Genomic DNA, 25028 nt, shown 5'->3' with positions numbered 1-25028 from the left:
CCATCAAGATATAATATGCTGGTGAGAATATGGAGAAAAAGCAACCCTTACACACTGTTGGTGGAATGTCAATTGGTGCAGCCACTATGGAAAACAATATGTTCTTCAAAAAAATTAAAAATAGAACTCACATTTGACCAAGTAATCCCAGAAATACCAATCAGAAAGGATATATGCACCCCTATGTTCATAGCAGCACATTTTACAATAGCTAATATTTGGAAACAGCCTAAGCACCCATCAGCAGATGAGTGTATTAAAAAATGATGTTACATTTACACAATGGAATAGTACACTGCTGTAAAAAATGAAGAACTCTTACCATTTGCAACAACATGGATGGATCTGGAGAGCACTATGCCACGTGAAATAAGCCAGTCAAATAAAAATAAATATCACATGATCTCACTTATTTGTGGAATATAATGAGCAACATAAACTGATGAACAAAAATAGAGCCAGAGACAGAGAAGCATTGAATAGACCTCATAGGGAAGGCAGGGGGGCAAGGGGCAAGGAAGAGGTCAACCAAAGGACTTGTATGCACACATATAAACATAACCAATGGACACTGACACTAGGGGTGTGAGGGCATGTGCTGTGGGGTGGGAGTGTTCGGGGAGAGGTCAATGGGAGAAAAAGGAGACATATGTAATAGTTTAAATGATAAAGAATTAAAAAAAATAACACATGAGATATCAACTCACACCTGCCAGAACGGCCATCATCAACAAATCAACAAACAGCAATTTTGGCAAAGAAGTAGAGAAAAGGGAACCCTCAAGTGCTGTTGGTAGGAATGCAAACTTGCAGACTAATGCAGCAACTATGCAAAACAGTATGGAGTTTTCTCTAAAAATTAAAAATGGAACTGCCTTATGACCAATCAATTCCACTTCTGGGAATATATCTGAAGAAACCTAAAACACTAATGCGAAACAATACATACACCCCTATGTTCACTGCAGCTTTATTTACAGTAGCCATTATCTGGAAACAGCCATAGTGCCCCTCAATAGATGAGTGGATAAAAAAAGCTGTGGTACATTTACACAATGGAATATTATATGGCCACAAAAAAGAGAAATCTTCTCTTTTGTGACAGCATGGATTGACCTGGAGATTATTATGCTAAGTGAAGTAAGTCAGGAAGAGAAAGACAAATACTGTATGATATCACTTACATCTGGAAACTAATGAACAAAATAAACTGATGAACAAAATATAAACAGAGGCATGGATACATGGAACAGACTGACAGCTGGTCAGAGGGAAGGGTGGTTGCAGGGCTGTATGAAATATGTGAAGTGGTTATGCAAAAAAACCCTAATAGACAGAGATAATAGTAGAGTGATTACCAGAGAGAAAGGAGGATGTTGGCAGGTAGAGAAGGATAAATGTGGGATAAATGGTGATGGAAGGAGACCAGACTTTTTATGGTGAACACACAATAAAACGTACAGGTGAGGTATTATAGAAGCATACAGTTGAAACTTAAATAATTTTATTAACCACAGTAATCCCAATAAATTCAATAAAAAAAGAAATCAAGTGTTGGTAATGACCTGGAGAAAAGGGAGCCCACATGCAACCTTGGTGGGAATGCACATTGGTACAGCTGCTCCGGAAAAAAGAATGGACATTCCTAAAAAAATTAAAAATGGAATATCCTTATAAACCAGGAATTCCACTTCTAGGTATATGTCAAAAAAAAACCCCAAAACACTTACTCAAATAATATATGCTAGTACACTTCTACGTTCATTGCAGTATGTCTATAATACTAAAAATATGGAAGCAACCCTAGTGCCCATCAATAAATGAGTAGATAAAAAAGCTATGGCACATATATACAATGGAATACCACTCAGCCATAAAAAAAACTTTAATCTTACCCTTTGCAATAGCATTCATGGACCTAGAGGGTATTATGCTAAGTGAAATAAGTCAGACAGAGAGAAACAGATACCATATTATGTCATTTATATGTAGAATCTGATGAACAAAACAAATGAACAAAATAGAAACAAACTGCCAAATATAGAGAACAGAGGGGCAGGTTTTTTTGTGGGGGTGAAAAAGATGAAGGGACTAATAGGTACAAATTGGTAGTTATAGAACAGTCACAGAAATATAGATTACAGTATAGGTAATACAATATCTTATATAATAAAAGCATAATATGCAAATTGACTGAAAGGTGGAATGACCTGTCACTATGATGTGCACTGACCACCAGGGGGGCAGATGCTAAATGCAGGAGCTGCCCCTTGGTTGTCAGTGCACTCCCACAGGGGGAGCACCACTCAGCCAGATGCCGGGCTGCACCCTCTCGCAGTCCAGGACCCCTTGGGGGATGTCCGCCTGCCAGTTTATGCCTGCTCCCGTCACCGCTGCTGAGCTCACCAGCCATGAGCCCAGCTTCTGGCTGAGTGGCACTCCCCAGAAGGAGTGGTCTTAAGTGGTCTGACATCCCCTGAGGACTCTTGGATTGTGAGATGGTGCAGGCCAGGCTGAAAGACCTCCCCCTCCAGTGCATGAATCACGGGCATCGGGCCTCTAGTAGTCAATAACATTACATAGTGATAACTATGTATGGGGCTGGTTGGGTACTTGAAGCAATAGGGGGACCACCCTGTAAGGTGCATGATTTTCTAACCACTTTGCTATACATCCAAAACTAATACAGAATAATACTGAATGTAAACTGTAATTGAAAAACATTTTAAAAGATCTATATTTAATAGTATAATTTTTATCCCAAAACTAGATGCCACTGAGACCAATTGTATTCCCCACTTTACCCCATAGTCTCCTCCTTTTATTGGTTTTCATAGGCCTATCTACTACTTAAACATTGATAGAATTTAGGCTTATATTAGTCAAGTACTCACAAAAGCAATATTTGATTTAAATATTTAATAATGTTTCCAGTAATTATTCTATAACTATTGTGTGCAGGTTCCTGTGCTCTTTGTAGAAAGAGTAACAAACAATGTGTACATGTATAGATAGTAATTGATTCTGCCAGAACCTTTACAAATTCATTTTGTCGTATTTCCTTTGGTTTGCTTTCTGTTTGGACTAAAAGAAAGAGAAGACTTCTAGTTTAGCCATTTAGATACGGAAGTACAAGGCCCTGCCCTCTCTAATTTCATGATGAAAGTTACAGGAAGCGAGAATGCTAAAAGCAAGCTGACCTCATTCCCAGAAAGCTCACAATATTTGATTAAACATTCAGAAAAACTACTTTTGGGTGATGACCTGACAAAATACTGGCTTTGTGGTCAGATTGTTAGATTATCTAGACTATGTCATTTACTAGTACACCAGTAGGGTGTCAGTCAATATCTGATCCTGCAGAACTCTACCAAATCTGGGTTGTTCCTTTTTAGAATTATCTTGTTATATCTGTCTTATATTTATAGTCTCTAGTAATCGCTATCCAGGCTGAGGTATTCTTCTGTGATTACTCAAGTGATATTCCTCTTCCTGAGCTCTGTTCCTATTGAACCACCTTTCCCTAATTGTCCTCTACCTTCCATCTGCTGACATGTGTACAAAGTGTTATGGATTCCAGGGACTAGAGTAAGGAATATATGGGGAATGATTACTAATGGGTATAGGTTTATTTTGAGGGTGATGAAAAAGTACTGAAACTTTTTTTAGAGAGGTGATGGTTGTACAACATCATAAATGCACTGAGTTGTACACTTTAAAATGAGTTAAATGAAAAAATTCATATTATGTATATTTTACCTCAATTTAAAAAAGTTATAGAATATGAGCTAGAAAGGTTCTTGGAGTTTAAGTAATCCAACCCCTCCTTCTTCTAGGGGAGATAATTGGGACCTGGCTAAGAGAAATAATTTGACTAAGGTCATAGAACTTAGGCAAGCAATTTTCCTTCTGTATAAGTTCTCATATTTATTATCAGTCTCTGTAAGATGGGCTCTAGGTCTAATGTACTTCTGTACCTCTTCAGTAGCCACTTGATGATCATCTCTTGTATGAGTGAACTTATAATGAAGCCCTTCATTCTACAGATGAGGAAACCCTTGTTGGTTCACTGCGTACTTCCTGCCTCTGGATTCCTGGTCACCTGCTCATTGGAACAACTCAATGCTGGACCCACTACTACCAACCTCTTGCCATGGCAACAATGCCACCTTCTGTCTGATGCCTACTGACAATGCACTCTACTTACTGGGTTGGACTTTCCTGTAACATGTGCAGTTGGAAAAGTCTTTAATCATCCCATGCTCTCAGCCTATGCCAACCCACATGGGAAGATGAATTTATAGCACCTACCTTCAACTCCAGATTATCTGGCCATACCACAATTTCAGGGCTACTGTTGACCCTATATCATATGTAGCACTATTATTAAATGTGTCATTAAGATTAAGTAAGCTATGATTAGCTAATATGTAACTGAACGTGGGGATAAATCCATTCCAAACATGGCCCCCAGCCCAAGCCCACTGATTAGCCAAGTCAATAACCTCACTACCTTAATCTACACTAATAAAAGAGAAATATGTAAATTGTTCATCACTCCGCTATACCCACCAGCCAGTCATGGTGAGTTTGGAAATTAACCCAACAAAGATGGCGGGTTAATTTGCATACACAGGCACAGAGCAAACACTGAAGACTCCGGCCTGAGTGAAGCCTGAAGATGACTGAAGACTGAAGAGACTTGGCTTCTCCACTGTGGCTGGACCAAAGGCCTGGGTCCCTGCTGCCGGAAGAAAACCAGTGCCGGCAGCCAGGGGAAGGAAGGCCTATTGTGCGAATCTGCATGCATCGGGCCTCTAGTAAGATTATAAAAACAACTAAGAGGCTGGACCAATGGGCAGAACTTACAGGTCTATTACTATGTCCCTTTTCCCCAATACATCTTACAAAGAATGTTTTCCAATTCATTCCTGTGTTCCTATGTATAGTATTGCATTCTACCATTTATTTTTTCATAAACGCGGACTAACTGCTAACTGCTGATGTATAAACCAGAAAAGCCAAGAAAGTACATTATCCAAGTACATATTCATCAGGTTCACTAGTTGCAACACCATTCTTATTAGTTTTAAGAGCCTAGCAGTATCAAAGGAGAGGTTCAATAAAAACTTGGTATACCCAGGCCTCCATACAGCTCACATCCTTATATAGGCAGCTGAATGGGGTAGAACAGAAGCTTTCAATGCCCAAATGGCCTCAGTCTAGCTAGACATATACATGTAGAAGTAGCAGGAAGTTGATACACAGGGACAGGATAAAGGCCTGGAGAACAATAGAGGCTTAGCAGACTTCGTCTCAGGCTTCAGAGCTCTGAAGAACTGTGGACAGAGCAGAAGGTCAGTGCATTCCTGTGGGAGAGGGGAAATAAGGATACTACTTATACTATTAACATTGAAAGTTTGTTGCGGGTATCATCAGTATTATGAGTGAGTGCTTTCTGTGTGTCAGAACCTACTATCAATACTTTTCTTGCATACTTCTGTTTAGTTCTCCCAACAACTTAATGAGGTAGGTACTATTATCTCATCAAGTTCCTGAGTGCAGAAAGTACAAGTGACCTGCCCATAGTTAAATTGCTAATAAAGGGGAAGGCTCTTATTCTAATCCAGAAATACTATCTTCAGCTAATGCTCTTAGCCATGCACACCATTCCCCTGAGTAGATGCTCCAAAAAGACAAATTTTGGTTCAGCATAAGGACAAAATCTCTCAGAGCTGTCCTGAGCTACAACCTGAGCCACAACCTCTAAAAAGGCAGGAAGCTACACAGCAGTGAAGGTGTAAAAGCAGAGATTTGATGACCACTTGGGAGGCAGGAATATTCTGGAGGGGTTCAAACATCAGCAAGGAGGCTGAACTAGATGACTTCTAAAATCTCCCCAAGCCCTAAAATGCCCTACCTGTGTGAGTCAACAACCACTGCCCATGGAACATTTTAGGAAGGATAAAAACAAAACAAAACAGTCTTTTGGCTGGATCCAATCAAACCAAGTCCAATCAAATACAAACTTAGGCCAGAATGTCCTTCCTTCAGCAAGGGCTCATGGGAAGTCACAGAGAAAAAGACTCATCTTTGCTTTCCCTCCTCCAAATCATTCTCAGGCAAAGGACTGATAACATTCATTTACACTTCAGCATGAATAAGCTAAAGTTAATGCTTTCTTTTCTTCTCTCAAGTGATCTGGATACTAGAGCTAAGTTGTAATTACAAAATCAAAGACTATGACTCCTAATAAAGAGCGTCCTAATAAAGAGGGAGAGTGGGAGAGGCATATACAAGGAGGTAAATCTTGAGCCTGGATATATACACCTCTGAAAGCTTCCTACTCAACAGATATGGGTAGGTTTGGCAGAGATTATAGCCCATGGACAAAGGCAATAGTGTGGTGATAGCCAGAGGGGCGGTGGGGGCTGAGTGGAGATGGGTAAAAGGGAAGGGGAAAATGGGGTACATGTGTAATAGTGTCAGAAAGAAGAAAGAGAAAGAAAGTAAGAAAGAAAGAAAGAAAGAAAGAAAGAAAGAAAGAAAGAAATAGAGCAAACTGTCTCTTAGAATCTGGCTGCCCAAAGAACAGGAGGCCACAGATTTTAAGGTGAGTTGCTTCTTCATGTCACCTCATGTCATCTTCCCTGGTAGGACCTACGGACTGATGCATCATAGGAACAACCTCACCACCTGGACATGAGGTTTTACCGGTTAATGTGTCAATGTTCTCTCCACCCTCTATTCACCATCTGTAGTGTCCAGTCAAATATTTCTTAACACACTGGGAAGCCCCATCAAACTAATTTAATGTACTATTCTGAGTAGATGAAGGCTGGTAAATACAAATGGTCCTGGCTCTAGAATCATGGAAGAACCTCAGACTGGTGCAGATAGGGCCTTTAAAAACAACCTGGCCCAACCCCTTGGACTGTCAGCCAAGACAATGAAGCTCAGAAAAGGAAGGGTCCCTGCTTGACATTCCCCAGATAATCAGCAGCAGAGTTGGCCCTTCAAATCTCTATCTAGATCAATGTCGCTGCTATATTCACGTTTGCTCTTCCTGCCTGATAATATGACAGATATTTCATTTATCCATCCCCAGAAGCTCCATAATTCCCTATTCCTCTACAGAGAATGCCACCTGCTCAATACACACAAACTGATCTTTGATATGCCTACATTGCACATTTCCAATACACTGTTCTCTGGTGAACTCTAGAAGTGTCACTAGGCCTCAAAAGACTAGAATAATTTCTGCCCAAAGCTCCCTATTCATGTGCCTCACCTGCCCTCTTAGCATCATCCACCTACCCCTTGGCTCCTCTACTGCAAAAGACTCAGAAAAAGTCAGCTTGTGACTAAGATCTCACTAGATCTGAGTTCCAATACTAGTCAAGGAAAGAGGAGGATAGTTAGATTCCCTAAGGACTGGCACAATCAACTGATCGGTACAGCTACCGTGCTCAGGGAATATCATCCTTATTGGTGGGATCTCATTAAGGCCCTGGCCTACTTTTTCTTTACATTTATCCTCTGGTAGTAAAGAAAATGTTTCTGAAAGATAAAAGTACCTATATGTATTTAGACCAGGAGGTGTTAGACTCCTTCACTGGCTGGATCTCTAACAGGAATAATGTATATGAGGCCTGAGCCCTCAGATCCTTTGCCTTGTGTCTCATACCCTAGAGATAGGTAAACCAGCCTTCATGTCATCCAGAAATGACTACCCTGTGTTTACTTAATATAAGAAGTCCATTCTGGAAACAGAGCTAAAGCAGGAATTGCCAATTTTCTCATTCAATGTCAAGACATCACAAATTAAGGTTCTTCAGATGTGACTCACTTCTAAACACCAAAAGGGAGATCCAAAAGATTCTGAGTATGGTTTCTCTGGTGAACCCCTAACAAACAGAACAAGATACCTATAAGGAGGACTCTCAAGATGCCAGATACTCTCAGCCCTTTCTACCTAGCTCAAGGAGGTAGCTGCTGTTAAATGCTGGGCAGTTGTGTTTGTTGAGGATTTAGTAAATACTGGCAAGGAGATATTAATAGCACTAGTAACAAGAAGCCCTGAGGAGAAAAATGTTAAGAGGTGTATTCTGACTCATAATAATATCTATACTGATGGAAAAAGAAAAGAATATATACAATTATCATAATTTCCCAAAATGTTATACTTCCTATAAAGCCTCCAAAGCAGACCTCATCTCCAAACACTCTTCATCTTTTCAAGTCATCAAGACCACCAAAGCAATGTAGACATGATACTAGGGAAGCTCAAGATGACACCTACATGAATCCAGGGATTGGCTATCCTAAGGAACATAGGCCACAGGACATAGATTACAGTCTTCAACTCAGAAAGCCAACCAAGACATTTGATTCATGCTATGGATTAATAGCAAGGCCTTGGAAGGAAAGCTCCACCACCAAGAGAACAATTCAGAGTGTCTTCTACTGGTACCAGTTCATAAATACCATATTCCTAGTAAAAAAACAACAACATGTTTTAAGAAATTTGCTTAGACTACAGGCTAAGGGCTAGCAGCTTTACTAAGAAAGCAGTTCAGACTTTGCTGATAGATGCCAGGTTCTCCGAAGTCCAGGGTGATTTAGTTACAGCCCTGTTTAGAGTGTGGGGTATAAACTATATTACCCTCAAGGTTGCTATTAGTTTGAGAATTCTGAGAGAGACTTATAGGGTCACCTAATTGAATATGGAGGAAATCACCTTGGTCAGGCAAATCTCCTACAATTAGCCAAAAGAAGTACTAAATGATGTCATCCAAAGCATGTGCACAGTCAGAAGCCATTAAAACGCGTCATGCAAATGTAAATGAGTACTAATGCCATTTGAAATCATGGTATGGAGGGAAAAATATCTTAGTAATCCATGGAAAAAGGCTCTCCCTGCTAATGTTAGCCTCAACTCACAGATACTGCAATGAGTCACCTCCAGAGCCACAAACAAGACCTTCTACATAAATGGTTAAAGCTAGAGGTCTACTTGAAGCTTTGGTGGATAAACAAGGGCTGGCATATCTGAACTCATCCCAAGAAAGCAAAATACTATTGCCATTAGCTCGGAATCAGAGGTACATTTTCAAGTGTTAACAGTATTGTTAGCAGCCCAAGCATACCCTTTCCTGATTATTCTATAGCACAGAAAGCACAGGATTAAGATTCAGGAGGGGGTAACATCACTTTTCGAGTGCACAAAGAATCAGTCCCTCCATTGAAATAACCCTTAGCTGACATGACTGACAGGCCCAACCTTTTCAGAATTCTGTACTGTAATCCAAACCTTACAGCAACCAGGGGGACTGCTTGATGCAGAAAACTAAGGCTAAAATTTCCTAAGAGAATGTTGAGGCATTTTCCCTATTCCCCAGCAGTTGAGACAAGGGTGGCCTATATACCTCATGAGGCTTGCTGGTGCCAGTGGGCTAATGACCTTCTTCTTAAAATACTGTGGCTATGTATTTTGACCTATTTGGCCTTGAGGGACAAGCACAGAGGCTGACCTTAGTTTTGTATCCCTATCTCCTTGGGCTCAAGTGGCTTTTGAGGCTGTGACTTCCACTGTTGAAAGATTCAAAGACATATACTTCTCATACCCAACCAAGATAGGGGATGGCAGAAGGGGCAAGCAGCAAACAGGCCCAATATCATAGGAGGGAAGAGACTGAGGAAGAAATTTCTTGAAAGAATAGTAACTCAGAAAGGCTACCATGCATACTGAGGAAGTTAAAGTGCAACACACATGTCCTGAGCCAGATGCATACTCAGAGAAAGCATGAGGTGGAGTATAGAGTGTAGGTTTGCACTTCTGGAGGATCTCTAGTTATATACAAACAGGAGAGTAGGAGGTGACTAAGGCAGAATTGTGGGTAACCTGGAGTAGTGTTGAAGGAGTGCCCCAGCTCAGAGCCAAGCTGCAAAGACTAAAAGAGTAGTTTTTTGTTTGTTTATTTGTTTTTATCTTCTTGGTTCTAGATATTTAAAGAAATATTTGTTAGGTCACTAGCTGGACAATGAGACTTTAGTGTTCACAGATGACAAGGAATACAGTCTTTGCAAAAATAGTTTGGAAAAGTTGTTAAACAAATGGACAACTGCAGTCCTCAATTACCAACAACAGCATATCCTGGAAGGGGAGAGAATCCAGAACTCTGATGTCCAGAGTTACCACACTATAATATTCAAAATGCCCAGTTTTCAAAAAAAAATTACAAGGCACACAAAGAAACAGAAATTTATGGCTCATTCACAGGAAATAAACTGACAGAAACCATAACAGAAGTCCAGACATTGTACTTACTAGACAAAGACTTTAAATCAGCTCTCTTAAGTGATATTCATGGGCCTGGGTACAAATCCTATCTTTTTCACTAATTCCTATAAGATAATTAGGTCACTTCCATTCTTTGGGCCTATGTTTGTTTCCTCAGGATTTATACATTGAGGAAGTCAGGCTGATCACTGGTCCCCAATTGGGACCCAGGGGGACAATTTAGCCCTAAAGATGTATTGTAGTTGTCCCTCACAGTATTTCTTTTTTTAATGTGAATTACTTGTCAATATTTTAAAAATATGGGTATTTTTACATAAAATTCAATTCCTGGCTTTTCTTGAAAATACTGGAATATTTCAACTCACTGGACTTCCCTCCTTCCTGTACCTAATCCCACTGATGAGAACCATCAAAGTCTTTTGCTCCCTTTAGATGGGGCATAGATTTCCCAGTTAGTCATAGGCCCCCATTTACCCTACTCTCAGACTAATTTACTCTCATAAGTTATCTGTCTTGCCCCTGTAAACATCTAATTCAGTCATTCCTGGCCAAAATGGGTCTTTCCAACTCTAAATCTATTGTGAGTCTAAGGTTTCACACAGGTGAAAAGTGTTCCCCAAGTGCAGTCAAGAAGAGATGCTATGTAATTAAAAGTCAATTAACACTTTGGAACAGTGGGTATCCTTATGAACAGGAGAGGTTTATTTTCTGTGACATATGATCTATTCAACTGCAAAAAAATGATAATGACTTGATTAGCTCATCCTTTCATCCCCCTGTCTCCAGGCAGGCCTAAAACCAGATAAATCTAAAATTTGAAGAAACAAAGAATATATATGCTGATGCAATCTGAGCAGAGTCTGACCAAATCCATGCCTTGTCATGCAGGCCTTGCCTACCACTAACAATAACTGGATGTCATGTGTTCTGTACACAGCTTGTCTCAAAGTAGAAGCAAGCCCTCTGCAGGCCATAGACCAGAGTCAGAACAAGGGTTCCTTTTTACATGTTAACAAAGTAAAAATGCCTCTATAATTTGGAGTTAGGGCCTATAATTCAAAAGGAGGCTCCACCACAGGGTTGAGTTTTACCATTTGGAGACACAATAATATCCCAACAGTCTGCTCTCAGCTTCCAGGGAGGGAGACCAGGCTAGGAAAACAGCTGAAGATGTCAATAGCTAGATAAGGAAACTGATATTCAGTAAGCTGTAATTTACTTAACCTGACCAACTGCTAGGAAGTTACATCAACTCCTGAATGGCTCTGGTGAAGATATGTTGTCCCCAGTACAAAAGGGAGAACACACACACACATACATGTTATACACATACAAAATAAAATTCTGAATAACTGAGAAGGCAAATATTTGACTGAGTAGAAAAACATGTACCCAGCAATTTCTTGTACAATCGCCAAAATGGTATTACACTTCCTATTTACAGGTATCCAGCGTATCACAGTTTAAAAAGGATTTTCACAAGACTCAATTATCCCCATTTTGCAAGGAGAAAAACTGAGCTTCAAAGATGTACAGGAAGCTGCTCAAGCTGCACAACTAGTAACAGACTGAGACAAGAATCTCAAACTCTACAGTCTTTAATCTGATTACTATCAGGGCTAGCTTGGACAATACTTCACAAAACACCCTTGATTACTGTTCTAAACCTGGGATGTTCATACAGCAATGAGACTTCTATTTAAGGAATGAAGGTGCCTTGCTAAATTAGTTACAAATTTTGTGCAATGATCTACAAAGGTGTCCAGTTGGTATGGAGTTAGGCAAAAGTCTTTTCTTTGCTATATGCTTTTATGTCATATGCCAAATAACCTAGTACTGATGTTCTCCAGGAGCTACTGAATCTCAGCTCAGGGTCAGTCTGGATAAACGAAGTAACTATCCTATAACATGGAGGTATAGCATCCCATGAAATGGCCCATCTGCCTACCAACTATATCACTAATGAAGATTCAATAGGTCAGTGTGATTTATCTCTATGTCCTACCTAGATATGTCAGAACCTGAATACATTTTAGAGAATGCTTTAGAAATGGAGAAAAATAAAAGCCCATGATCATATACCAAATATGTGTAATACAGTTAGCAGTGTTTCTACAATACCATTCTACGCTCAACCAAAAATCAATGTACAGCAGCAATTTTCAACCAGTGGGTCACGGCAAGCACACTAATGTGCTGCAATAATTTTTAAAACAAGCAATACCTGACTATTTAGTCTGGGGAACTGATCTCTTTTCCCTTAAATTGTCAAATTAAAAAATGACAACAGCCAACACAACTATCCAGTGTGACTGAATCAAAATTATACCTATTTTTGTCAGACTGGCAAAAAATATAACATATTTTGGTGTACCACAACACTGCAGTAATTAGTTTGTATTGCCATGAGATGAAAAAGGTTGAAAATTACTTATGTAGAGGAATGAAAACAGCAATTTTATTTTAAAATATCTACTAGAAAAGAGGTTCCTTGCATAACCTCCATAATTTAATCCCTTAATTATCATACAATGTTACTAGGAATGTAAACCTACACGTAAACACTAATTCATGAGAATTGAAAGGTCTACCTAGGAGCCAATATTCACATCATTCATACCAACAGCAGCCTACCCAAATTTCCTTTTACTGGCAATACCATAACACCTGGCTCCTAAGTTCCATGATACTTCCCTTAGCAATCTGAAGACCATTAGAGTATTACTAAAACAAACAAAAAAGTTTTATAATAAATAAATTCTCATTCTGAATGCAATCTGATGCAACAGGGAATGCTTAGTTTCTCACAGAATAATCACTGGTATAGTAGAAAGAGTATTAAAACTCTAAGTTATGATTTAGGCTCTGCCATTAAAAATCCTGCTCTATGTTTGTGCTATCTTATGCTATCTCATGCAATAGCAATTAGTCACATATGGCTAACAAACACCTGAAATGTGACTAGTGTGAATAGAGATGTGCTGTAAGTATAGGATACTCACCAGATTTCAAAGATTTAGCAAAATATGTAATTAATAATTTTGTAGTGATACTGTATTATATTATACTGGAAGCCCTATGCACAAAATTCATGCAAGAATAGGCCTTCATAGCCCCGACTTCATCTGGAAGGTTGTCCAGAAGGACGTCCAGACAGTCGTTCCACTGTTCAGCCTTTCAGTTGACTTGCATATTATGCTTTTATTATTATAGACATTATATGATAATATTTTGAATAGACTGGATTAAATAAATATATTAAAATTAATTTCACTTTTACCTTTTTTAAAACTTTTTTTTTAGTGTGGCTAGTAGAAAAAAATTAATTATATGTGTGGCTTGTATTTGTGTCTCACAATATATTTCTATTGGGCTGTGCTTGTCTAGAACAATGGTTCTCAATATCAAAGATTCTGACTTGACCAGCCTGGAACCTGGGTTTTAGTGTTTATTTGTTTTTTAAACTACTCAAGGTAATAATTTCACTATGCAACTGAGAACCAATAGACTAGACTCTATATCATGTATTCCTGGGCCAGCCAGGGGTGTTCTTAAACATTAGTTTCAGCCCACCCAAGTGGCTGCTTCAACTGTGCTCAGAGTAACGCTCCTCCTGGCCTTGGATGTAGGAGCATCAATGCCAGCTCATTTATATTCTAAAGCCTGGCTCTGTCATTTGCCTCCCAGAGCCATTCTGCCTTCCTCATTCATTTTTGTCCCGCCCCTTGATGTACTGCTTATTACAAAAATGACATTTCACTAAAAGTGAAATACATTTGGATTTGGGTGACATTGTTACAAGGTGCAATTTAATCCTTCTTTTAAAGAGGGGGAACTGTCATTCTAAGACACACAAGCTGTTTGTGTACAGGGCCTCGTGTTACTTACAAAGGCCCATGGTTATTGATGTGCTCTTTCTGACTACCACTGGGACCAATTCATCAACGAGCAAAGCTGAGCTGGGAAACAGATGGCATTTGAAGACTCTGGTGAAAGATGCCACATACATGGATGAAAAAAAGATTAGATATTTCATTAGGAGATTCTCAGGTCAGAGGGAATAAGAGGTCACTTTGTCCACCTCTCTGCTTCTGACCAGTGCCCTCACCTAAGTCATTCCAACCAGTTAACGGTGCTTCCTGGGTTTGCACCCTCCAAGAAAGGAGACTTATTCCAAACAATATGGCCAGTCTTGATATATAGATCTTTTTGGATTTAATAAGGGGTTGGTAGTGATGAGGATGAAGATAAAGATGATGATTAAGCAAGTTAGCATTTGTCAAGCACCCACTATATACCAAGCACTGAGCTAGACACTTTACTCACGTATGTGGTTTTATTTAATCCTTGTAAAAAGTCTGCTATTCCTATTGTTCAAACCAGGAAATTGGGTCTCAAAGAGGTGAAAAGTCTTACCAAAAGCCATAGAACTAAAAGGTAATAAAACTTGAGGCTGACTCTCAGTTGTCTGATTCCAAATACCCTGCTCCTTCCTTCATGCCACACAGCTGTCATTCTAATCTTGAGGCCCTTTATTGTCCAAAAGTCAAAGCCACTCTGATCTTTGGTTTGGGTCAGGAATTTAGCCTTATTTTACAGAAGAAATTAACAAAAGGTGATAGACTGTTGTAAGGATAATGATAAGACATCCTAATATGGCATTGGTAATTTGGTGTCCACAAAGCTTGTGTGTGTGTGTGTGTGTGTGTGTGTGCGTGTATTTTCTCATTCACTATGACATACCCTGCCAAGACCATTTTGTGGATGGAGAAAATCAGAGCTCATAATTCCCAAAGATCTGATTCAAGCTCTTAACTCTTAAATATGGTCGAAAGCTGGGTCACCAGACCAATGCTCTTCTCCCATAGCATCTTACTAATTGATGACCCAGAAGAATAAGAAACTGCTAAGGAGCCCTCTTCTAATAGTCCCTTTTTTTAAGGGCCACGTTCTTCATGGTACAATGTAAAATGGTCCAAGGCTTTTGCTTCCCACTCATAGCACATCTTAGATACCAGCCGCTTGAATCTCTTGCAAAAAGTAAGATTCTAATCAGTAAACTAGAGCCCCTGAGAAAATAGAAAGCCCACACTCATACATTAACAACTGAAGACAATCCTGAGACAATATACAGGTGTGTTCACACGTCCCAAAATGAGAGAAAGGAAGAACAGAAAAGTTAGGAGGAGAAAGGAGGGAGGGGAGAGATGTATAAAAAGAAAGAATGAAAAAGAGGAGGCAAGGACAAAAAGACAGCAGAAAATAAGAGAGGTAAGAAAGTAAAATTCACAGCAATATAGTTAAAATGGTCTTTAAAAACCAACAAGGCCAAAAGGGAAGCAATTTGTATAAAGTCACAGCAGGTAGGAGGCAGAGGCAGTAGGTGGGGATTGTTAAAATAAACAAGAAAAAAATATAAAGTTTCAAAATTAGAAAGAAAAAAAAAATAAAGGAAGTCTAGGTCAGGGGTAGGAGACCACAAAATGAAGTAAAATGTGAGAGGCGCCTCCGTGAGATAAATTATCAGTAGAACAGGAGCTGGTGAGGGGAAATCCGGTGCAGACAGACAAGGAGACAGGAGAGGAGAGTGAAGGCTGACACTCACCCTCACAAAGCTGGCAGGAAACCATCCCTCCTCATCGTCGATCTGGCCCCACCACCAATCCTTGTTGGAAGCATCCAAGACTTTGATGACGTCGCCAGCCTTAAATGCCAACTCCCGGTTGGCCATGGTGACGTGATCCCATACTGCCTCAGCACTAACGATGGAATCTCCAGTGATCAGCTTAGGAGACAAAATGAGAATGTTTTCAGTCCACACAGCTGGCTATCTTACTTGCCCGCTTACCCCATCCATAGAGCTCTACTACTTTATGGGAAAAGTCACATACTAGTGGTGAAGACTGGGGGTAAGAGAGATGGCACTGGAAGTACAAACAGCACTAAACTATAAGGCAAACAATACTGTCAACTCTACATTAGACAGTGAGTGGAATGACCCAGAATGTGAATATGGACTACATAGGCCTCATGTTTTATCCCTACACATTATCTCCTCCCCCAGTGAAGAAAGAAAGCACCAGTCCATCTTTCCTTGGATCTTCAAGGCAGCTGAAGGTCTGGAATGGGGAGAGAGGCTGAAATCAATGCTAAAACAAGGCTCGAGCACATTTGCTCTAAATTCTCTGCACTCCTCTCCCTTTCCTCCTCTTCATTGTAACTCACCAACTGAGAGTTGGTGGTACATTTTTAACACCACTGTATCCCACCCCCAGAGGTTACAGACCATGGCATTCCTCACATACAATGGACCCCAGTCCTGCAGCCTCCTGGTTGCCACCCACACATGATGCCATCCAGAGAGGTCATGGGTGTGAAAGAATATGGCTTTCTGTGATGACTTGCTCCAAAGAAACTCAACCTTGGCACAGATTCATTCAGTGATTTGTACAACCACCCTGTGATATACATAGAGAAGTGTAGGTTGATTTCTGCATTTGATAGATGGCAAAACTGAGCCAGAGGGAAGTTAAGGGGTGAGCTCAGGGTCACCCAGCAAGGCTGGGGTTGTTCACAGACCCTAACACTGGTCATTAAACTTTGTGGTCATTAGGACTGGGCTCCACACAGCAGCAGGCAGATATATATCTCTCTGCCACATGAATACACACATGAACATGTTCACAACATTCATCTAAGCACAACGATGAGGATGGGGTAGGTAAATAGTCTGCCTCTTTCTGGCTACCATCCTGACCACTGTATTATTTGTTCTCTTTTTCCCCCTAACTGGTTCCTGCCAGTATGGGCCATGAGTCTCCCTGGCATTTGCAGAAACAGATTCCAGAATAGAGAACATATGGCCTGTCAGGCAAAGGACTCAAGTACTCTCTCCCCAGAAATGAATAGCTGAACTTTTCCTCTAGAAGTCACCTTTTTCATCAGTCTGCTTTGAGGAAGGACTAATTTCCCAAGGCAACATGGCTCCTGACAAAACAATTCAAAGACAACAGAGACAGGATATAGAACATATATCCTGTCACACAGGTCTACCTGCCAACATACCAGCCAGAAAATAAAACTACTGGTCAGCTCCTGCCTGGTGCATCCTTCACTGCTCAGGTTTCTAGCTATTGTTCCTTCCAGAGAAGGTTAAGTATTAGGGAGCTCCTCAGCATGAATGTTAGAGAGATTTTCAATAGGATTGTTTATAGCACCACCTTTCAAGTACCTCATGATTTACTGTTTACAAAATGTTTTCAAATGTACTGAATCACTTGATCCTTCCTGAATGAGCTGTTTCCATATTTAAAACAGGTTCAAAGAGGCGGCCTGGTCCTTTGGCCAATCACACAAGTAATAAATTATGGAGTCTTATAACCCATCATACTGGACTACTAATGTTTACTAATTAGCTATACTGAATTCATAGAACTCCATCCATAATATCATAAACCAGATGGCTCCTATTCTTAAAGAACCTAAACAAAGAGAGTTGAACAGCCACCTTTAAGGATGCTCCTACCTATGAGGAGATTTATTTTTATGTTGAACTTGTTTTTTCCCCAACTACATTAAAAGTCAATTTCTTCTTGTTCTTGCCTCAGTGGAGAATTGCTGATCACTGGCCTCAATAAAATAAATCCTTATACAGAAGTCTCTGTAAGCACATACAACATCAACTCAGAGCATCATGAAGGTTTGTGGTTTAAAGCTACATCCTTGGCTTTTTACCAAGAGTCAAAAGAATATATTAGCATCAGTTACCAACACCCTGCTCAGGATGCTATCTGTGGTGCTGTTTGAGGACCCCTTGGCTCAGATCTGGTTGATTCCACTGTCTGTGCTCTTTTTACAGTGAACTTTTCTTATTAGGGATTCCATGGTTGGTTTTTCCCAGGAGCAGTTGCCTCACTCTTACATCCATTTAGTCCAGTTGACTTGTCTGGGTCCTCAGGTCAGATAGCCCAGCTATGCCATGGTCAAGCCAATCCAGTATCCAGTGGCCACAAACCAATGGGAAAACCTGTTGTCAAGACCTATTTGGAATCAATGAGAGTCAGAACTATACAGCGTTTTAAAGATTATCACCCGTCAGCCCTCATTTTATAAATCAGGTATACTATGGCAGATGTGACTTGCTTATGGTCATCTGATGGCCAGCTTTCTGGATCTATTTTTGCTCCAACATAACACCATAGAGGAGGTAGAAAAAGTCACCCAGATTTAAGACCTTGCTCTACTTCTTGCTAAAGGTATAATAATAATGATGATAAAATTAGTTGATATAAAGTACTCAATAGGTCAAGCACTATTCTAAGCACTTTACACACCTTAACTCACTTAAGACACAACACTGAGGAGATACTAATATTACTCTCTTACAGATGAAAAAAAAACCTAAAGCTCACATTTACACAGCCAATAGGTATTGATGCCATAATTAAAATGCAGAGACACTCTAGCTCTAGAGTTTCTGCTCTTATAAATTATGCTGCCTCTGGGTCTCAGTTTATTCACCTATTAAATGGGAATAATTCTATATCCTCACTTACTTCATGAGCTATAAAACACTGAACCAAGAGTTGACAGATGTGTGTTCATATAACGTGAGGAGGATTAATCCAGAAAGAGATGCTAGGTGTATAGGGCACCTGTGCTCTCTAGTCACAACTTTAAGCAGGAGTAAGGTGATGCTCCCCTCCCCCCCACCCCCGCCATCCTCTGAGTTCTTTTAAAAGTAAACTAAATCGGGGCTGGAAATTGGTTTTAAATCTCTTTTTTGTTGTGTACAGGATTGATTTTTAACTTGCTACACTTTTCTCTGATCATCCATTTATCATCCATCTCTCAATCAGTGAGCTCCCACTGGGTGTAGGGCTCTACTTACTGTGATTCAGCCATAGTCCTTACCTGATGTCAAAGGCCTTTTGAGTACCATCAGTGAATGCCATTCAAGGAATATGCAGAAGTCATTAAGGGCCAGTAAATCTAGTTTCAATTTCTGGGCTTTGCTACTTTAGAAAGTAGCAGTGACAAAAGGAGGTGAGGAACAGACAAGAAACCAGAGAAACAAACCAAAATAAACTTTTAGCATGTAATTGGAATACAAAAAAGTACAATACCTGCCTCACACGCAGAATTATAGACAGGGTGAACTGAGTGATGGATGTACAGTGCCTAGTACAATGCCTAGTATATGCTGGTCTAGTTCAAGATTTCAGAGGAAGGAAGAATAATATGTGCTTACTAGATTCTAGAAGTGTTGAGGGGCACTTACTATAGGCTTTAAAAATGAGTAAGATTATAAAAGATACAACAGGGAAGAGGAAGGACAGTTGAGGCAGAGGAATGACATTAAATAAAGTCTCATAGGTGAGGACTATGTGAGCTTTGATGGCAAATGTAGTAAAGTTTGAAAAGGGCTGGAGAAGGGCAGTTGGGGGTGGAAGGATGGCTGAAAAGGTGGGCTGGAGTCTGTCTGAAGGTTCTTAAATCTAGTTTTAGGAAAATAATAATCCTAAACATAATTAAAACATGAGGAATGCTAGCTTGGGAGAGGGAGAAAGATGACAAATATTCTCTTTAATATGTTGAATTGTAGGGGTCGGCAAGATATGCAGGTAGATTTAAAGATCAAGAGAGGTTATAGGAAATAGCTATACAGGTTTATGAGTCAATGGCCCAGAAGAAATTGTGAAAACCAAGGAATTTTGCCCTGGAAGAAAGTGCTTAGAAAGAAGGCCAGAAACCTAGGGCAACAACAACAATGGGAGGTAAGGATAAGAAGAATATCCAGAGAAACAAAACTAAATAGAGCTGTCACCACATAATTAGAATGCCAAGGAGTACAATCTCACAAAAGCCAAGGTCAAGAGTTCAAGCAGCAGCACCTGATCAAAATATCAAATGGTACAAAATATAAGAGAGAAAAGCCAAGAAAACGCCATTTGGGAGTAGTTAAGTCAGGGGTAAAATGCTTTATTTTTTAAACTGGTTTATATCCCTCCCCCAACCCAAAGCCCAAATTTCCCATCTGTTCCAACCCTTTCAGTCAACAAGCCCAACATAAAGCCAGGAAGTACAATGGGTTACTCCAGGAAGGTATCCAAATGGTTCTGAGCCTTGGGACAGCACTGTTGTGACTTCTAACAAAATAATTCCCAATCCCTAGGACATTTCAGGTGCAGCACCAAATATAGGTTGGTTTTTGCTCAGACTTGCTAGTGAGTAGGACACACAGTGTTCTGCACTCCCACATCAAAGACACTTTTGGACATGAATAAAAAGATGGGGAGAGAGAAGAGTCATAATATCTATATATATAATAGAGAAATATGCTAATTAACCAGGGCGCCATAAAGGGTCGACCGGACAGGAGCTTGCGTGTGCAGTATCAGGGGTGGGGTGGCAGGGGCCTTCTCGCATCTGTGCTGGGGGAGGACCTGATCAGCAGCGGCTTTGGCTGCTTCAAGGGCCGGAGAGGGAGTGGGCGGCACCACACTATTTCCAATCAGGCCCTGTGCTCCTAGTAATTCATAAAGAAGGAATGAGCCCTTCTTTCTTTAAATTGTTTTATTACTTAAAGTATTACAAAGAGTATTATATATGTCTCCTTTTTTTTTCTCCCCTTGACCTTCCCCTAGCCTCCCATAACCCCTAGTGTCTTGTGTCCATTGGTTATGCTTATATGCATGCATACAAGCCCTTCGGTTGATCTCTTACCCACCCCCCCAACCCTTCCAAGCCTTCCCGCTGTAGTTTGACTTATTTAGATTTCCCAAACAATCCTCATTTCAAATATTCTATCCCATTGATTCTAAAAATATATACATACGTTATCAGACCCATGAGCCCTGACTATTAACCTGGAAATATGATCACCATACCCTGGAGGCATTCAGAATTTGACCTCTAATGCTGGTTTCTGATCAACAAGACATGTGTCTACAGCTAACTTGGAGTGGCCAGTGGGCCGTTTTAGGAGGAAGGAAAGAAGACAGGGAAGAAGGGAGAAAGTAAGTAAAACAGGGAGGAAGAAAGAGAAGAAGGGAGAGAGAGAACCATATTCATTGAAAACACGCCAGGCTCTCTTTTCTGATCTCAATCTCTGTAACTGTGTCTAACAAGTGTCTCTAAGTTACGCATTAGCACCCCATTTTTTTTTTTTTTTTGCTGAAGATAACTTGTGAGGTTATCCAAGTAGCTCACAGTCACCCACCGGATAGGTGGTGGAGCAGATTTGAATCTCTACTCAAACTTGACCTATAGCTTTGCTTTTGCCAATCCTCTACACATCCTATCAAGAAGGCCGAGGGCTTCCAGCTGGTTTTTCTTTTCAGGGAGACCTGTGAATGGCCTACAGCAGTTCTCAACCACCTTGAGGGTTTCTTAATATAGACTGATAGGCCCCATGAGTCCCTGATTTAGTAGGTATGAAGTGGGGCTTGAGAATTGAATTTCAAACCACTTCCCAGGTGCTGCTGGTTAGGAACATTCTAATCTAGGCTTTACCCTTGCCTTTCCTGATACCTCATTCTTCCCAGTGGTCCCCATGCCACCCCATAAGTTTGGTTCCCTGCTTTTCTATAAGTCCTTTCTCAGTGGTTGGTATGTCTGAAATAAAGGATTTTGGGTCATGTAAAGAGCATGCCAGGCCTTGCCAATTCAGAACAAAAAATCTGAGGTGACAGCCTCTACCCAGTTTTCCAGAGCCATACCACTTGTCTTCCTCTTCTTCTTGCCCTCCAGCTGAACAGTACCAACCCCAAATACTTATTTAATTAGCCTTGGTGGCTGCCAGAAATATGTGTGTTTTAATGGCAAGCAGCAGAAGCTGGAAAGGTTAAAAAAGAAAAAAAAATATATTGTTTTGTGAAGAATAGCAAATGTGCCAATTGCCATGAGAAGTTTCACAGGACAATGGGGGGCATGAGGGGGTTTTGCCTCTCTGTAAGTTATTCTTCAGTTGGTGCCTGCCCCCATCTCCTCAGAAGGTACCCTCTATCAACAGGTATGCATGGACAAAAGCAAAATCCATTCCTTCGTTCCCTTTAAGCACATACAAAATAGGCTGGGGTTTTATGCTCTTCCCTGAATAAACCAGATGTCTTTTAAATACAGCCCTGTAAACAGACTCTACCTTGCCCAAAGTGTTCAAGGAAAACATTTCTGTAAAGGTGTGACCCAGGCTATTAAAACAACTTCTAGGAGTTACCAGGGTATGCAACAAAAACTGGCTATTGGAAGAAACTCTGCAAATAGCTCACTGAATGATCTTAGGTCTCTTTACCAGTATTAGTTTATCAGTAAAGTTACAGACGTGAACCACACAGATGACCTCTCAGGTACCTTCCAGTTCTGGTTTTCTGTTGAGGATAACACTTCAGCTTTGCAAAGACAGAAATGTCATTATAGCAGCTTATTTCTTCTCACCCTCCTACATGCTCCATAGGATGGTTTTATTTTTCTCTGCTCAGGGAAATGAAAACTTGGAGCTGACTAGCCTCCTCCTGAGTCTCACTAAGGCATTGCTAGTGACACATTAAAACACAGGCCAGTTAGAGTGGCTGGGAAACTGAGGAATGGGTTTTCAACTTTGGCCCTTGACTGCCTCATTCAAAAGTCAATGGGGACCTTGGCTCTTTGTTCTCTCCATATAACTCCTCAGAGAAATCATCTTTTTCATGACATCTGCTCTCAGTCACCTTTAGTCCCATATTTCTAATGGTCTGTTCCACATTTCACTGCATGGCCTGCTATCACTTCCAATAAAATATATGTTAAACTCATCATATGCCACCATTTCCCTTCTAATTTTTCCTGTTTTGATCCTTTATCTTCATTTCCAATGCCCTCCTAAGCCTGGCCCTTAAGTTGCCTCCAACCTAGCCTTCCTGCTGCCCACAGGTCTCTCTCCTCCTCAAGCTACTCCTTAGTTATGCATTTTTCAAAACTTCTTTGCTGGTACCACTATCCAGGCTCAAGAAGCTTCAATAACTCCCTATTGTCAATCACTCAAAGATATCCTTAATCTAGCCCCGCCTGTGGTTCCAACTCTTGTCTTGAACATGTCAGAGACCTTCCACTCTGACCAAACTCAGTCCCTTGCAAAAGCAGATGCATTCCTACCTCTGTATTTCTGATAAAGGCATGCCTGTAGCCATGGTTAAATGTAGGGACACTAGAGTTAGGCTGCCTCTTCCTAGCTGTGTGATCTTGGCCCACCCATATGATCCTTAATCTCTTCCCTGGTGACTCTAACCTATATCCTCTCTCCTTTTACTTCTTTCACTAATTTGTATCTAGATAAGAAGAAAATAAGCCAAATGAGAGTTATTCAAATTGTCAATCAAAGTGTTATTGTCCAAACAACCAGAATGTACACTTGTGAACAGTAGATCTAAAACATCGCTTAACCCATAAAACACAGTGTTGTTTTTAACATCACTCTAAAGTTCTACAACTTGAGCCCTAAAATCAGGCAAGCTCTGAGGCAGATCACAGCAACAGAGTTAACATGCCTGTAAGATTGCAGCATAGTCTAGGATCTTGTTTATATAACATGTACCAGGTGGCCTATGGGCCAATCTATTGTTGGTAGGTTTTATGGCCAGATAACTTTTGGGGTGGGCTGGTTTTTGTCAAAGAGTTGCACAGATGCTCAATGGTCATCAGGGAAGAGAGAAGAGATGCCAGCTAAAACAAACCCCACCATGAATATTAAAAGTAAAAATCAAATGAATTGCTTTTTCTTTTCCCTATGACTTTCTTTTCCCAGGCTGGTTTCAGTTTAAATCTGGGTGTTACTATGGTCCGTAACTAAATAATTTCATTTCTAAGCAGAATAATTAATGCATTCAGGTGATAGTGACTATGACTATACTGGAAGGAGGTATGCAAAAATCATCTTTTTCATGACATAATATTTTTCCTAGGTTGGGCATGTGATTTGCGAGTCATTAGGCATTGGCTTCCTTCAGTGTCCCATTACCAGCAATTTTTCACTTTAATGAAATGAAAGATCTACTATTGAGTTCAACCACACTTGAAAGATATTAAATGCAGCTGGACTGGCTTGACATGGAAAGGTGGGTGACAGGTGAGTCTATATGCAGATCAGGCTCAGCAAAAGCAGGACAGACCACCTGATCCAGAGGAAAATATGTTTTTAATTTTTTATTAAAAACTGTCAATTGACTTTGATCACAAACCAGCTAACACCTGCCAGGACCTAAAAGCTTGGGAAACCTAGACAAGTGTTGTAAGGTAGGAAGCATCCGATACATTTCTCACTCATTACAGGCTAATAACAAAGGATGACACATCTTTCTATACCTCTTTCAAAGGAAGTTACAAGGTAATCTCAGCTATAATGGTGAACAAACATATCAGGGAAATTGCTTGCTCAGTCTGTACCTCAGCAACGGACTCTTCTGGTATGAAATTTCAGCCACTATCTCAACATAGTAGACCAAGAAGTTCTGAGATGAGACTCAGCTGCTGCCATAAATTTCATATAGTTAAGAGTTTGTTATTTTTGAGGGAACAAGTCCTTTAGAGAAAAATGCAGCCAAATGAGCCAAGGATTTCATAGACCAGAGAGAAGACATACTAGTATTTCTGGACCACCAACCATGACCCCACATTAGAGCAGCTTGTAGGTTGGTCAACATCAGCTTGCATCTCCACATCTTAGAAATAGGAGTTTCTGTTAAGCTATTCT

The 25028-nt window shown here is 40.3% G+C and overlaps 1 protein-coding gene across 1 annotated transcript in view; it reads right to left on the bottom strand.

The window, feature by feature from the left end:
• Positions 1-25028, bottom strand: part of LOC102752204 (rho guanine nucleotide exchange factor 9) — a gene marked incomplete at its 3' end in the record, with an annotated part of 83846 nt that overhangs the window by 9906 nt on the left and 48912 nt on the right. Inside the window, exon 2 of the mRNA XM_006752628.1 lies at positions 15909-16088. Within this exon, the coding sequence (XP_006752691.1) occupies positions 15909-16088 (180 nt within the window). The remainder of the gene's footprint in view (positions 1-15908; positions 16089-25028) is intronic.

The sequence above is a fragment of the Myotis davidii genome, unplaced genomic scaffold, assembly GCF_000327345.1.
Source record: "Myotis davidii unplaced genomic scaffold, ASM32734v1 scaffold1010, whole genome shotgun sequence".
In the NCBI taxonomy this organism is placed as follows: Eukaryota; Metazoa; Chordata; class Mammalia; order Chiroptera; family Vespertilionidae; genus Myotis; species Myotis davidii.
The sequence above is the reverse complement of the archived record's forward strand: the minus strand, read 5'-3'. Positions and strand labels throughout refer to the sequence as shown.